This window comes from Meriones unguiculatus, chromosome 3 (genome assembly GCF_030254825.1).
Source record: "Meriones unguiculatus strain TT.TT164.6M chromosome 3, Bangor_MerUng_6.1, whole genome shotgun sequence".
In the NCBI taxonomy this organism is placed as follows: domain Eukaryota; kingdom Metazoa; phylum Chordata; class Mammalia; order Rodentia; family Muridae; genus Meriones; species Meriones unguiculatus.
Genome location: NC_083351.1, coordinates 160515348 through 160530792, shown reverse-complemented (window position 1 = coordinate 160530792; position 15445 = coordinate 160515348). Strand labels below are relative to the sequence as shown.

The following is a 15445-nucleotide window of genomic DNA, read 5'->3' as shown; positions in this document are numbered from 1 at the left end:
GAGGGGCTACACCTGAAATACAAAGTGAATAAACTGTAATTAATATAAAAAATAAAAATTTAATTTAAAAATACTCCAGTGGAGATGCTGGAGAGATGGCTCAGTGTAAAGAGTAATGGCTGTTCTACCAACACCCACATGGCCATCTCTAGCTCCAGTTCCAGGGGATCTGACACCATCACATAGACATACATGCCTGCAAAACACTAATGCATATAAAATAAAAATGAATCTTAAAAACAGTGGGAAAGTTATGGATTTCAAGCTATCAAAAACTGTACCATTTATGAAAAATTTGTTTAAAAAACATTACAAGCTATTTTTTCTCCTATTAGAGGCTAGAGTGGATTGGAGACAGCCCCGGGGGTGCTGATGAGATGTGGGCATTTTGTCCCTCACCAAGCCAGGTAATGCCAGTCACACAAGCATCTGTAACTTCAGACCCTAAAGATTTGGCAAACTCATCAGGTCTCTGAGAACACTAGATACAGTATATATGTGCACAAATACATATTAAAGCAAAGCATATACATAAAATAAGAATAAATCTAAAAATAATCACTCACATAACTTTCAATGATGCTGGGACAATTATTCAATGTTATACCATCACAAAAACAAGCACCAGTGAGTTATGCCTTTAAATGTTAAAAATGTTAAAAAATAAGGTCCATATAACATTCAATATATACATATATACTGTGTATGCATATTGTACATATATTGTACTCAAAAATCTTGATATAAAAATACAAAACCAAAATTACAAATAATTTATATTTGAACTGCAAAGATGTAAACTTTTAAACAGATTAAAAAAAAAAGACATGGTAATATGGGCATGGTGGTGCATACATTTAACCCCAGCACTGCAGAGGCAGGGGCAGGTAGATCTCTGCGAGTAAAGATAGGTAGCCTGGTCTAAACAGAAAAAATTTCAGGCCAGCCAAGGGCATGTAGTGAGACTTTACCTCAAAAACAAAAGACAACCTACACAGAGTAGAATACTGACAGCATGTATTACAATCCAATAAGTAATATTTGTATGTCATTCATATATACACATGATGAAGTGATCAAATATAACATCTTAAAAATAAATATGGTTAATAATTTTAGGGGGAGGCTAGAGAGATTGGTCAGCAGTTCAAGCTGGGTTTAATTTCCACCAGCACCCACACGGTGATTCAGACCATCCATAACTCCAGATCTAGGGGATCTGATGCCCTCTTCTGGCCTCCACCATCAGCAGCATGTATACAGTACACATATAAGGCAAAACATTCATATACATAAAATTAAGTTCTTTTAAAAATAAAATAAGCTTATTAAAAACTACTCAATTTTATACATTAGGGAACTGGAAATTAATTTTAACATTTGAATAGCATTATTCTCCTCTCAGGCTGGCAAGAATTTTAAGGATTGAGATGACTACATAGTAAATAAGCAAGCCTAATGGACTTCTGCAAGTACAATTAAATTTACCAGACAACACCTATAAAAATATAAAATGACCATATTATATCATTTCCAGATCTCTCCCTATCTTACAAACTTTGGTAAAATATGTACAAGAATAGTCAATTTAGAATTCAAAATTCTAAGTAAAATTTTCTAGTTGCTTAAGAATCAGTCATTTTTGTTTAGAAAGATGCATTTATTACAAAAACAGTCAAGATACAAAAACTCCAAAGTATGTTCAATATATTTTAGCCAGTGGAGGTGGGAAGAAGTGTTTTACATAAATGAATCATGTGTAGTCAATTTGTGTAACCACAATTCACACACCTTAAGATGATTCCAACCTCATTAGGTGGCATGTATTACAGACAACAGGTGCACTGTCTATTGCTGACAAAAACACCATTACCAACTGCGTGAAAACATACTCTTCCCACTTTTAATAACTTAAAAATAATGGAAAAAAAAACATTACGTAAGTCCAGACAAATGCCTGGAAGAAATCTGTGAATTAGGGCCAATAAGATGGCTCAGTATAAACCCTGATGATCCAAGTTTGATTTCCCAAAAGCCAGGAGAGAACAGACTCCTGCAGGTTGTCCTCTGATACCCATATGAGGACCGAGGCACACACACTGTCACAGTTCACACATTTTACAAAAACAACACAACTAAACACATACACAAAAAAGAACAGAATTAGCTTCCTATAAAAATCAGATTGGAATGGCATTTTGCTTTTGCAGTGGCTGAAAAAAAAGTTACCGTCAATGTGTACTTACAGTACTTGATTTTTTTTTCCAAGACTAGCAGTTTGCATAAAAAGGTCTAGCAAATAATCAGACAATTTTGGGCTAATATAGCTTTTAAAAAATCTGACACAGTTAAATGTAGTTGCTAACCTACATCATCTGTAGGTCTCACCCATTTCCCTATCAATCCTTCAACACCTGGCCATGCTTTCATTCTCCTGGAATGCCTGCCTCCCTGTAAGAGTCAACCTCTTTTACACTCCTGGTGGTTTAAAAAGAAATGTCCTCCACAGGCTATTCAGATACATGAACACTTTGGCCCCAATTGGTGACACTGTTTTGGAAAAGTGTTGTAACCTTGTTGCAGTAGGTCAGTGGAGTATAAGGCTCTGAGTTTGTAGCCTCCCCCTATTGCCAGTTCACTCTGCTTCCTGCTAGTGAAGAGGATTCCTATGACAGCTGCCATACCTGCAGCTTGCTACCATCCCACCACAATCATGATGTCTGATCTGTGAACTCTTCCTAAGTCACTTTTAAAAAACATTACAAGCTATTTTTCTATTAGAGGCTAGAGTGGTATAACATACAAATGTTATACCATCACAAAAGCAAGCACCAGTGAGTTATGCCTTTAAATGTTAAAAATGTTAAAAAAAATAAGGTACTGCTCTATCACACCAACAGAAAACTATTACACTTTCCAGATGGCCCCCTGGAAGCACTTAACCAATTTCTGGTCCTAATTCACGTAAATTCATTGATCTGCTGTATTTTACTTCTTTCCAACTGGTTAGTGTTATGCTTTCCCTTTCCCTGGAGGTTTAAAGTGGCTCCAGCAGAACTAGTTTTAACAGTTTCTTCCTTCCTTATTAATATTCCATCTGTATGTATTTTGCCATATTGTACCAGCAATGTCTCAAATATAGTATAAAAGTCCTTCCTCCCTCCTTTGAAAATGGTAGGCCAGCTCAGTGTATCCATACACCCAACTAAAACTAGTTTAAATTGGAAATGCTTATGTTAGTAAATAGTAGCTAATTCAGTGATTTTTTTTTTTTGCATTAACTGTGTTTGTGTACACGCTGTCACTATGTTTAACTCAAGTCCTCATGAGTATTAGAGGACACTCTCCTACCACCATGTGGCTTCTGGGAAATCAAATTCAGGTCATCAGGCTTAGCAGCAAATGCCTTTACTCGCTGAGCCATCTCATTGGTCCCAATTTAACGATTTCTTCCAGGCATTTGTCTGCACTTAATATGGTTCTGTTCATTGAGTCATAAAAGTGGGGAGAATATGTTTTCATATACTTTGTGTTTGTCAATAATTGATTATATGGGCTCCTGTTGTCCTGATGCCACATTTGGAGGTTGGAATCATCTTAATGCATGTCACTTGTGGCCATATAATGAATTACTTACCCTTTATCTGTATGGTACTTTGCATCCTGTTTTAATACCACAGGGAATTGCAGATTCTTAACATCCATCCATAAAACTGACTGAACACATTAAAAAAAAAATGTGAACCAGGCAGTAGTGGCACACACCTTCAATCCCAGCCCTTAATAGGCAGAAGCAGGCAGATCTGGAGTTTGAATCCAGCCTCATGTACAGAGCCAGGGCAGCCAGACCCACAGAGAAACTGTCTGGAAGAACAATACAACATGTGAACATTAAATTTGACCACATTAAACTTGTCTACAGCCTTCTGCCAGATTTTTATTTTGTTTTTGTAACCCTGATGGTTCTGTGGGAGCTACTGTTCAAGTTAACTCTCGTTGGCCAGATGAGCTAACGATGCCCGTGGTATCCCCAATTCATGGTAGAGCACTGCACCATCCAGATGCTTGCCGACACTGCTCCAGTTTAATCTATTTATATGACCTCTTCCCAAATTCTGCCTGATTCTGTTTCTGCCCATACTTAGAAAGCCTTTGTGTCCAATGATTTAGCAAGACTCAAGAGAACAAAAAGGTTTTATTCTGTTCCATTTTGCAATGAATTTTGAGCGTTTTCTCTTTGGGAATTATCTTTATCCAGTTTCTTAGGCTTTACATTCATGTAGCTCCTACTATGTCCTCAGAGCAAATAAACCATTCCCAGCAATTTTGATTTACCCAGCATCTCGCTTGCCTAAGGACTATACACTGTCTAGTCCTCAACCAAGCTCTGATTAAGAAAAAAAACTGACTGAGTTCCCAAGAAAACAGGATCATTGTATTGGTCATTCCAGAAGTCAAGGTGGATATTCCTTGACTTCATAATGTATATGAAGAATACTCAAACAAGTTTAGAAAAATGAGGTGGCTATATTACAAGAAATCAGTAAATTTACTATTATTACTGTTAGTGGAATCTCTTCTAAAAACACCTCAAATTGTGTGCATTTAGCTACAACAATGCATCTAGAAGCCTCCTAAAGGAATGTCTGTATCTTCAGTATAAGAGTCACAGTTCTTAAATGAACATTTTAGCAAAAGGATCTTTTGCTGTTAAGTCAGAAATACCAACAGGAACTTAACCTTATGCTAAAACAAACAAGAAAGTCTGTATGACTACTTTACACATTAAAATTGTTACTGAAACAACAAAAAGAATTTAAATATTATAAGTCCTTATATTCTTTCTTTAAGTTATTATGGGGGAGGAAAAGACTTCTACTGTAATGAAATACAGAATTTAACACAATGCCATAAAAAACACTTAATTTTGGACTCAAACTTTCAACTTCTAATTCCTTACACATTCAATAGAAATAAAGCACTTCTGCTAATTCATAAACTACTTGCTTGCCAATGTAAATATTTCAATCTAAAGCAAGGATATAATTAAACTTAGCTCACAATTCTGAACCATTAAGAGCCTTTTGCAAACTAAAACACTGACGCCTCTTGTTAGACTATATAAAAGACAAATACCACATAATCTGACTTTGTCAAATCTGAAAGAGAACTGACTTCCATGACTAGAGGATGATAATGGGTACACATTTACCAAGTCTGATGGATACAATGCACATCAGTGAAGATGGTATGCTATATGTTTGAGCTTTTAAATACATGTTAAATGTTCTCCTCCAAAAGACAGCAACTAAGAGGTAATGATTACTAACTACAATTGAACCATTGAATAATGCATACATATAAAACGTAAACAAAATTTTTGTCCATTGAGAAAGATTTTAAAGCAAGTAAGTACTCACCTTTAATCCCAAAATGTGAAACAGAGACATGTGGATGTCAAGTTTTTTAACCAGTCTGGTTCACAGAATTGAGTTCCAAGACAGCTGGGCTACCTGGTAAGACCATGTCTCAATAATAAAAAAAACTTTTAGACTATTCAACACTTTGAGGGTATGGGCCGAGACATGGTCTCAAACTACCCAGGCTGCCTTTGAACTGCTGGCAATCCTTTGCCTCAGGAATACTTTCTGTTGGGATTAGAAATGGTAGCCATCAGGAGACGCTAACAAAGCATTTAAGGGAAGTCATGACTAATGAAGCCTGAAGAAAACAGTTAAATGCTTAAAACTATCTGTATGAATATTTCATCATTTCAGAGATTTACTTAAATTTTACTTTTTTCACTAGCAATGAAGTAATTTCAATGGGAATATAAACTGAGTAATTTTACCCTGAACCTATGTGTTCTATGTTATTTATAATCCCATTTTACCATCAGGAAATTTAATGTTTTAAAAGTATTGATTTCTTTTTTAAAAAAGCATTTCTGGTGCCAGGTGCAGTGGTGCATACCTCTAATTCCAGCTCTCAAGGAGGCAGGGGCAGGTGGATCTGAGTTTGAGGTCAGATGGTCTACAAAGCAAGGACAGCCAAGGCTATACAAAGAAAACCTGTCTCAAAAAATCAAAAGCCATTTTCTGGTGATTGCTTTTAGAGAAAGTATCTGGCGATTAAGGACTTGGAAAAAGAATAAACATTACTACAATGGAACTTACACAAGAAATAGAAAAGCTGAGTGGGGTCCCTAAGCCAAAATGAAAAGATGTGAAAGTGAGATGAAGACCTGTGAGGAAAGTAGACAGGTGGACAACAGGGAAGTGCAGGAATGAACAGAATTTATCATATATGCATATAAAATTATCAAAGAATTAGAAAATGAGTAACATGACTTAATTTAACATGACCAACTAGCTGTTTAATTACACACAATGCCAGAACTACAAGCCCAGGTTCTTAAAGAGTTAAATATTCTTTCACGCCTATCATCCCTGCACATATTTAATGAATCCACAGGCTTTAATTCTGACACCAGTAAACAGAATTGTGACTGTATAGGAAGGTATGTTAAAAGTGACAGAATGATACTTTTAAATACTGACGATCTTGTATTCTCTGCTGGCTTACAAGGAGACACAAAACACAAAACCATGTGCTCACTTTGCATGAACTCTAAGTAAGAAACTGTCAAAACAAACAAACAAACAAACAAAAAACCCTGCCAAAATTCATGTTCCCAGGTTGGGTAAGGTTCAAATCAAGAAATTAAAAGTAAAAGAAAATAAAACCTTTTTGTGTGGTTTACTTTGTTAGAGAATTGTTACAAGGAAGGACTGACAAAAATGTGAGAATAGTAAAGACTAAGAAAACTATATAAAAAATCCAATTGCAGAAGATAACAAAAAAGCCTAATATGGATCCAAAAGTCAGATGTACAAACAGTGAACTAAATCACCAACACAATCCTACTCCATGGGATTTTATAGAGAACATATTATTATGCTTATCTACTATAAAACTGGCAACCAGACAAGGAAATAAAGCAAGTGTCAATCTTTATCAATTTATTTCATACAAAAAAACAGTAGCAATGTTGAATGTGGAGTTCTCTTCTGCTGCCACACACGCAAATTGTGAACATTCCAAGCCAATGTACAGTTTAGAAGGAAGGCTAAACAACAGCATCAACCATGCTACTGAACATAGGAACTTTTTATTTAAAAAGATTAAAAATTAGATAGCAATGTCTTCTTAATATTGCTCTCATCATTGAAGACTAAAAAAAAAAAGAAAAGAAAAAGTGACTTTATAGGTTTAAAAAAAGAGGGAAGAGGAGAAACCAAAAGGCTGCTACAACACTGCCATATAGTCAAACCATCATACTTCTTGATAGCAGCATTATTTTTACTGAACCATGTGCAGCTACATGTAGAAACAAAGCAAAATACTATGGCAGTTATTGATCAAGATCCAAAAGGAAGAAAAGAAACAAACAAAATAACTCTAGGATGAATACACTGTAAAAAGAACATTTATGGAAAATGAATCAATATCTACAATCTTGGACTGTTCCACTCTGCCCCAATAAAAGTGTAACTCAACTGTCAACTGTGCATTTTTGGCGGATCTGAGTTTTCCAGTTCTTATTCTACAGCATGCTTGGAACAAAGGTGATAATAAATCCTTCTACACAATGAGCTTTAAGTAGACAGCTGAAAATAAATTTACTACTTGTAAACACACACAAAAAAAATACAATATTTTTTATCTTCAATCAGTGCTTCCAAAAGCACATTATCTTCGATAACGACCTCTCTCCCCTCGGTCTCTGTCCCGATCACATATTCTTTCCCTCTCTCTTTCTCGATCACGACCTCTGTCTCGTTCTCTGTCTCTTCTGTTATCTCTAGGTCGGTCCCGCTCTCGTTCCCGATCTCTTTCACGGGGTCTACTTCGCCGACCACTGACAACAGCTTGTGTGCGGCGAAGAAAATCATCCACCCTCATATCATAGTCATGCTGGAAAAAAAGAGGAAATGGGTCAGCAAAGCAAAACTCTGCATGAAATTTAAGTCCTTACAGTTGTCTGGCAAAACCAGAAAATGTAACCATGAATTCATGGAATGCAAATGTGACGCTTATCAGCACTAAATAGAATTTACATCTCTTCCTGTAATTTCCCATTCAATTGAAGACTTTTCCATCTGATTCTTTTAGTAAGACATAATAATAACCCACTCAGTCATAACCATCAACTGACCACTCACTCCATTCCTAAAGCCTACATACTAGCAATTAAGCTTTGTATCTTCTTTTAATTCTACAAAATAAATAGCAAACTGTGAAACTCTAGGAACTGTGGTTCTAACATTTTCTTACAACTTCTTCATTGTTAATAGTAATTTAAGGAATTCAATTAAATAAAATTTTGGGAATCTTATAAACTACAAGAAAATTTAAATCAAATCTACTATGTACCCATATATAATTCACCTACAAAAATTCTCAGTAGTGCCCTCACACCTCTGCCTTCTGTGCACTTACTACTCGTTTGTCTCTGTATCTTGCTTCATGTGGTACAGGATGGTGTCCTGAGTAAGGGGGGTGGGCTTGAGGAGGTGGAGCATGGTGCTGGTAGTAAGGATGGTGAGGAGGCTGTTCCATCCCTGGGTAAGGAGGCTAAGAAAACAAAGATCTGCATAAAAATCTCTCAAATATCCTTATAGACCAACCCATTCTCAGCACGCCTATTCCCAAATCGTACCCCAGTCTGACCATTACTATTCACATACATTAAAAACAATGTCTCCCCAAAGTCTTTTCGTTTGTTAAAATCAAAACACGTATAACAAAAACATGTTTTTACCTTGTTACTTGCATCATTTAAATTCGGAAATAAAAAACACATGGTGCTTACTAAAATCAAAGCACCATCCCTAAGCATGTTATATTTATTTGACATTCAATGCAAAATTTACAGAAAAGAAAGCCAGACACCAAGAGGTTAAGCAACCAGCCTACAGTCACACTACAGAAAGGGTTGTAACAGAAAAGTGTATACATAGCTGGGATACAATTGCAGTACCTCCGGTTCTGGAATCATTTACTCACAAATCTCTTTCCAAAATAAAATCCAAGACCTGATGAAACTTACTATTTCAATATGGAGAGATGGCTCAGTATGTACAAACAATACCTGCTACCAAGCATCATGGCCCAAGTTCAATCCCTAGGACTCATATGTCTATATATGTGGCATGCACATGGCCACAGCAATACCAATAATTAATGTAATTTTAAGGTACAGTTATAAAGTAAAATAAAGGACACATGATAGATTATTTCAGTGTCATGTTCATCTTAGTATTTCAGACTCAAAGAATTTTCAAACTTAATCTGTATGTGTAACATAGTGTGAAACTACGCTTGAAGTAAAACCAAAGAAAAAAAAAGAAGACACCTAACAGCATTTAAAAATGAAATGACCAACAAGAAATGCAGAGGTATTTCAGCTACCAAGTCTTACTTCTTGGAAACTATGTTTCTAGGTGTTATTACCATCTCAGAATATACTAAAACATCAAATTTCTTTGAAAACAGAAAATTAGATCTCAAAACTTAACCCAGTCTTATTTTAAATTTATACTAATTATCACATCAGGTACAATTAAAAACATGTGAATTTGGTCAATTTATCTTCTGCACGATCCTACATTGACACTATTTGAAAGTTAAACTATATGAGATGGACATAATGTTCATTTATCAACATATATGCAAAGCAAGCATAGTTCCTTGCACAAACTACTCAGTATCTATCTGATAAGCCAAAGAAGAAATGAATGGTTGCTGAATTTTATGAACGAAGTAACAGATGTTATTATGGAACTTGGTCCAAGAGTTAGAGAAAAATGGGAGAAAGATGAGAATATAAATTTAAACACCCAGGAAGAAGCTTATACTAACCATTACCATGGTGTGCCTTGTATTTATCTATATTAAGCCCATAATAACGAGCGTAAACAAACAACTAAATTCTTTCATTTTAACCAATTATTCAGTTTCTTTAGGAATAGAGTAATGCAAAAATAGAGCAATACAAACCATTCCTTGCCAAGGAGGTGGTGGTCCCATGTTATGAAATTCCCTCACATAATCATTGTAGGACTAAAATAGAAGATGATATTGTCAATAATAAATTAAAATCGAGGGAATACAAAACAAACCAGGCCCTAACTTTAAATATGTAAAATTTAATGCTTACCCCATTTAAAAATACATCTCGGCGAACTCCTGAAAATCGTCTGTTGGGAATAAGATTTGTGAAACTAAATTCAGGTAATTCACAAACTAGTTCCAAGAATGTAATTACAAAGCTAAGCAAGAGTGAACCCAACTTACCTGTCAACTTCCTGGTATCGGGGATCCTTTAAATACCCTGTTCAAACATCAAGCATTTTAGTAAATCAAATTTTATGTTTTTACTATGGCATTATCATTAAGCCTTTCTTACCCTTGTTTCAATTCTTCCCATGAAAACTTTACTTTAAAAGATGTTACCCTTTAACTACTACAGAGGTTTTCAAATGTATCATGTGCGTTAATGGCACATGAGTGTAACATGTGAACTTGCTTGAGGACACTGCAGCAGAATGGCCTTTAAAGAACGATGACCTTTCACCTTGAGAACTCACAGCTAAGTTTTTAAACATGAAGACCCAGAAAGGCACAACATTGCAAAAGCTGAAAAACTGAGCATATGTATACTCTAAGAATCAAATAACAAAGCAAGTATCTGCTCCATGCCCAGCTTCCTTTAGGTAGGATCCAAGAAACTGATATATAAAAATGCCTGACTGGCCCTGTTACTGGGGAAAGTAACTGTCTTAATGTAACACAATTACCTCCTTTAAGGGAAAAAGATGCTTCTATGAAGCTACTTTTTACAAAACAGCAGGATTATACTGCTAACCAAAACCAAATTCTATGGAGTTTCATAGGTGTGTTAGTGACTATAAATGAAATATATCCCTTCTTTAATCCCAATGAAAACACTAACTGAAAATTTACACTTGGATGACATGTCAAGTGTTTACCATTGCTCTCCAAAATGGCACCAATTTATTATTTTTTTAAAAAGGCCTAATTTCTACTTTGATTTCCAATTAATGCTGCATACTACAGGAAACACTGCGTGTTCACGGGGAACAGAAAGTACAACAAAAAATAGGTCATTGTTTTTCTACATCTTACACATGAAGATTCAAAAAGACAAAAAATTGCAAAAACTACAAAAATGAGCATATGTACACTCCATCAATTTCCAGTTCTCCAAAACTTTCAAAATTTTCTAGTTATGCAAAGGCAGCAATTTCAGGTAACTAATAAATCATGACTCACTAAAATAGACTGAACAAGCTAAAAATAGTAGAAGAATACAAATTTAAACTAGTAATGATATCCTAAGGATTAAATTAATTTGGTCATGCCCTAGATGTTCTTTACTTTTAAACCTATTAAATGTATTTTTGTTGTTTTAATAATTTTATATCAAATAATCTTCAGGATTATAAAATATTAACCTGGTCTCTGGTGAAACTCAGGGGGATAGTCAATCCTTGGTTTCTTTCTGCTGTTATGAATATCATAATCTTCTGGTCGACGCCTACACAAATTAGACACATTAGAAATTAAACCAAAAACAGCTGATAAAACAAACAGCAAAGCAAGAGTTTGACAGAGTTGAGTACAAAGAATAGCCCACGGCTTCCTTAAAAAAAATTGCTTTTTTTTTTTTTTTTGGTGAACAACTTAAAATTCTTAAATTTTAATTTCTCAAAGGCAAACCTTACATACTGCTGAAGTGGATCTCTCTGTAATTTCACACTATGAGACAACCTCAAGGATTATCTAATTCAAACCTGCAAACCACATTTTAGTGGTCTAAGCATATATGAGCAGTTCTTTTAACAAGTCCAAGTTTCCCAAATGTCACCATTCAGGTGAAAACAGAAGGAAAACCATACCAGCAATTATGCAATATTCAAGTCTAAAATTTATATAACTACTGCAAATTTAGATTCAATCTAAACAAAATCAAGATGTCTTAAATGATACCTGTGCTTCACACAAAACTATACTTTTCATATGATTATACAGAAAGTTTTCAATTTAATGATGCTACATTAACAGGAAAGCTTTGAAAATGTTATTTGAAAAATTAAATCTTAGTAACATTTACCTTCTTTAATAACATTAGTAACTAAGGAATAATTTTCCAGACAATGCCTTATAAAATGGCTCTCATGACTTCTCATGTAGTTAACAGTTCACAAAACTAAGCTCTAAGTTTAACTTTAGAAAGTGCTGTTAATTTAGAGGAATATTTTTCACTGTCTTTCATGAACGTTGATAGCTAGCATAACAATACAACATAAGATACACTTAGCATTTAATAAGAACTAAACAAAATGGAAAACAAAAGTTCCAAAACATTTAAAGGAATAAGAATATCCTTTTACTATTAGTTTCAAATATATAGCATATAATAACCCGGCATCAATAAGTTTTCCGGCTATTTCTCTAAATATTGAATGCATTAACTTTTGCAACAAATAACTCAAACTGCAAAATTAAATCCAACAAAAACAAGTACTGCCCCCCCCAAACAGAATAAAAACAATTGCATCTACAATAAATAGTACTAAGAAAATTAAAAGCTGGTTCATAAACATACCGCTTTCTTGTAGTTTGGGGAGTGCATTTACGACCGGTATAAAACATGATAGTAACAGTTCATATAGTAGTCCAACTACTGACTGTAAGCCACATACATAAATGGAGGCCCTGGCAGGCTTGAGAGAAGGTGGAGTGGTGTTATAAGTATAGTTTGCAGTCCATTGCAAAACTGAGGAAAAACTTCATTTGTATATACTGTATTGCACTGGAAACCTCTTAGCTTAAAACTCCAAAAGACATCTTGGTGATCAGTCCTTTTAGGCCAAAAGTAAGGGGCTCTGCCAGGTTTCCTCCTACCTATTCGACAAAGTCCTTCTTAAGCTCAAAGAAATGGGACTCTTGTTGGATTATCTGTACCTACCACAGGTTGTTTCCACCAAAGGAAACTTAACCAAAGGTTTCATCCCATCAACCACACATCCAATAGTCTTTAGTAGAATATTTTAGATTTAGCTGTATGCAAATCTATACAGGGGAAGGTGTTGGGTAGAAGGGCTTAAATCAGTTCTTTTCAAAGACTTCTCTCCAATTCTGTAACAAGTTAAACCCCCTTTTCCTGGAAAATGCTGTTTAGTTCATAAGGTAGTGATCAATAACCATGGCGATCCTCTAAAAAACACTTTAAGTCCACAGGTACTGCCAGCATCTGGAAAAGTTGTAAACAGACACAGCAACAGCCCTTCGTTTTGGTTTGTTGCCGGGTCTCCCAGGGCCACTTGATCCCCTTTGGAAAGAACCTATTGTTTTCAGAAGCTCAGCAGGATGTGTGAATTCACTGGGCACATGTTACAGAATATGTGGCAATGGGGTTAACACATCACGGTGACAAAATTGGAAACAGTCCCAATAATGCTCCTCTTGAACATGAAATAACTTAAAACATTTTATCCTCTAAGTGAGGCGTCATCTTCTCAAAAAATATTAGTGATCCTTTATAAAAGTCCCATATGTGATAAGGCTTATCCAGAGACACACCTGAAAGAAAAGGCTTTTTATAAAATATTAACAATTTTTGCAAATACAGACTTCCTCCTCTTCCTCCTCTCTAGCCTGTTCTTAGCAACAAAATGCCTACCTCATTTCACTTGTGTACTGTATTATCAGAGCACTATCTAGTCTAAACTAGTCATCACTTGTTAGTAATTTTTTTCTGCATTAGGAAAGATCCCCATTTTCCTCTTGAAAAATGACTGAGACCAAGGTGACCATGTGAAATCCTCAATGAAGCCACAAACTAGTCCATGCAGCTTGATTTGAGGATTTTCTCTTTCTTCTTTACCGCAGGACAAACTTTTGACGAATCACATTCCTCCATCATGTTATCCCGATACATGTGCCTATTATCAGTCCAAAGAACGTTTCTAACCTTCCCACATCCCGGACTGGTTCTCGACGGGATGGACGTCCTCTTGATCGAGGCTGAGAATGCATTCTTCTCTTGTGACGCATTTTATGAATGAGCTGATACAAGTCAATACTTTCATCAGGGGGAAACAGAAGACAAAGCTGGGTTCCACATTCAAGTTCAATTTCCTGGAATATTGAAATAGCAATTAACAGACAAGATACAGTTCTCAAAAGACTTACAGTTTGCTTGTGCACAAAAGTCAACACCAACTTCAAAGATTTTCTTTCCCAAGGGGGCTAAACACAAGATTCAAATTACAGGTTTACAAAAACTCTTGCAAAGTGTTTCATGTATTTGTAAAGTAGAAACAAGTATAGACTCATCCAAAGTGCAGCTACCAAACCACATATTGCCTTCTACTCTAGTTCATACTATTCAAAAAAATATTTGTGTAAAATACAAAAATAGGTTATTCATCTTAAAACAATGAAGAAAGAATATGTCTAAGAATCAGAACCGAAATATCTACTGAGGCAGACTAACCTACAAACTTACACAAAATTGTTACTTTAAATTATCAACATTTCCACTCACAAGCAATAGGAATAATATGAAAAACTTCACATAAAGGAATTATAAGCATAAAAAGTTTAGATTTACTTTAAATCACTATGCATGTTCAATTTAATCTGCAAACTTTATAAAACAAATGTATGTGTATATATCTGTCTTTTCAGATTAAAAGAAATGGGCAGGACCAAAATGGCAGTGCTCGGAGCATAGCTCTTCCCTCTCTGAGGTGAACTAAGATTGAAAATCCCATATCATGCCGAAGCTAAGTCGGGTCACTCGGAGCCTCAAGAAGCCTGAATCCAGCGGTGTTATTCGGACCATCTTGCGAGTAGGCCAAGCTATACCCGGGCCTCCACTAGGTCCTATCCTGGGTCAGCGTGGTGTCTCTATCAACCAGTTCTGCAAAGAGTTCAACGAGAAGACAAAAGACACCAAAGAAAGCATTTCCCTGCCCATAAAGATTTTTAAAGTCGGACAGGACATTTGAGCTCAAGATTGGGCAGCCCACTATTTCCTACTTTTTGAAGGCAGCTGCTGGGATTGAGAACGGAGCCTGGCAAACAGGGAGAAAGGTAGCAGGCCTAGTGACTTTGAAGCACATCTATGAGATTGCCTGTGCCAAAGCTAAGAATGATGCTTTTGACATATAAGATGTATCCATCTTCTGTTGTCTGTTCCATCGTTGGCTCTGCCGCTCCCGGGGCATTTGTGGGGTCAAGGACCTCACTGCAGAACTGGCAACTTTCTAGAAGGAGCTAGTTTTGTTTTTGGCTGCTCAGAAAGAGGCATATTTGGCAGCCCAGGAAGAAGCTGCCAAGAAGTGACCCC

At 35.7% G+C, this 15445-nt stretch overlaps 1 protein-coding gene and 1 pseudogene across 7 annotated transcripts in view; one reads left to right on the top strand and one right to left on the bottom strand.

Moving 5' to 3' along the window:
* Positions 1–6996: 6996 nt before the first annotated feature.
* Ythdc1 (YTH N6-methyladenosine RNA binding protein C1) overlaps positions 6997–15445 on the bottom strand; it is a 30945-nt gene continuing 22496 nt past the window's right edge. For 4 of the 7 annotated variants that reach the window (XM_060380847.1, XM_060380850.1, XM_060380844.1 and 1 more), the window contains 7 exons: positions 14063–14229; positions 11541–11623; positions 10360–10396; positions 10223–10262; positions 10063–10125; positions 8503–8637; positions 6997–7977 (listed from right to left, as the gene is read on the bottom strand). In XM_060380847.1, coding sequence (XP_060236830.1) covers positions 7753–7977; positions 8503–8637; positions 10063–10125; positions 10223–10262; positions 10360–10396; positions 11541–11623; positions 14063–14229 — 750 coding nt within the window. In that variant the 3' untranslated portion in view covers positions 6997–7752. Of the gene's footprint in view, positions 7978–8502; positions 8638–10062; positions 10126–10222; positions 10287–10359; positions 10397–11540; positions 11624–14062; positions 14230–15445 lie in introns of all 7 variants that reach the window. The other 3 variants (XM_060380845.1, XM_060380843.1, XM_060380846.1) reach the window with 1 other exon arrangement.
* LOC110566131 (large ribosomal subunit protein uL11m-like) lies at positions 14788–15441 on the top strand (annotated as a pseudogene).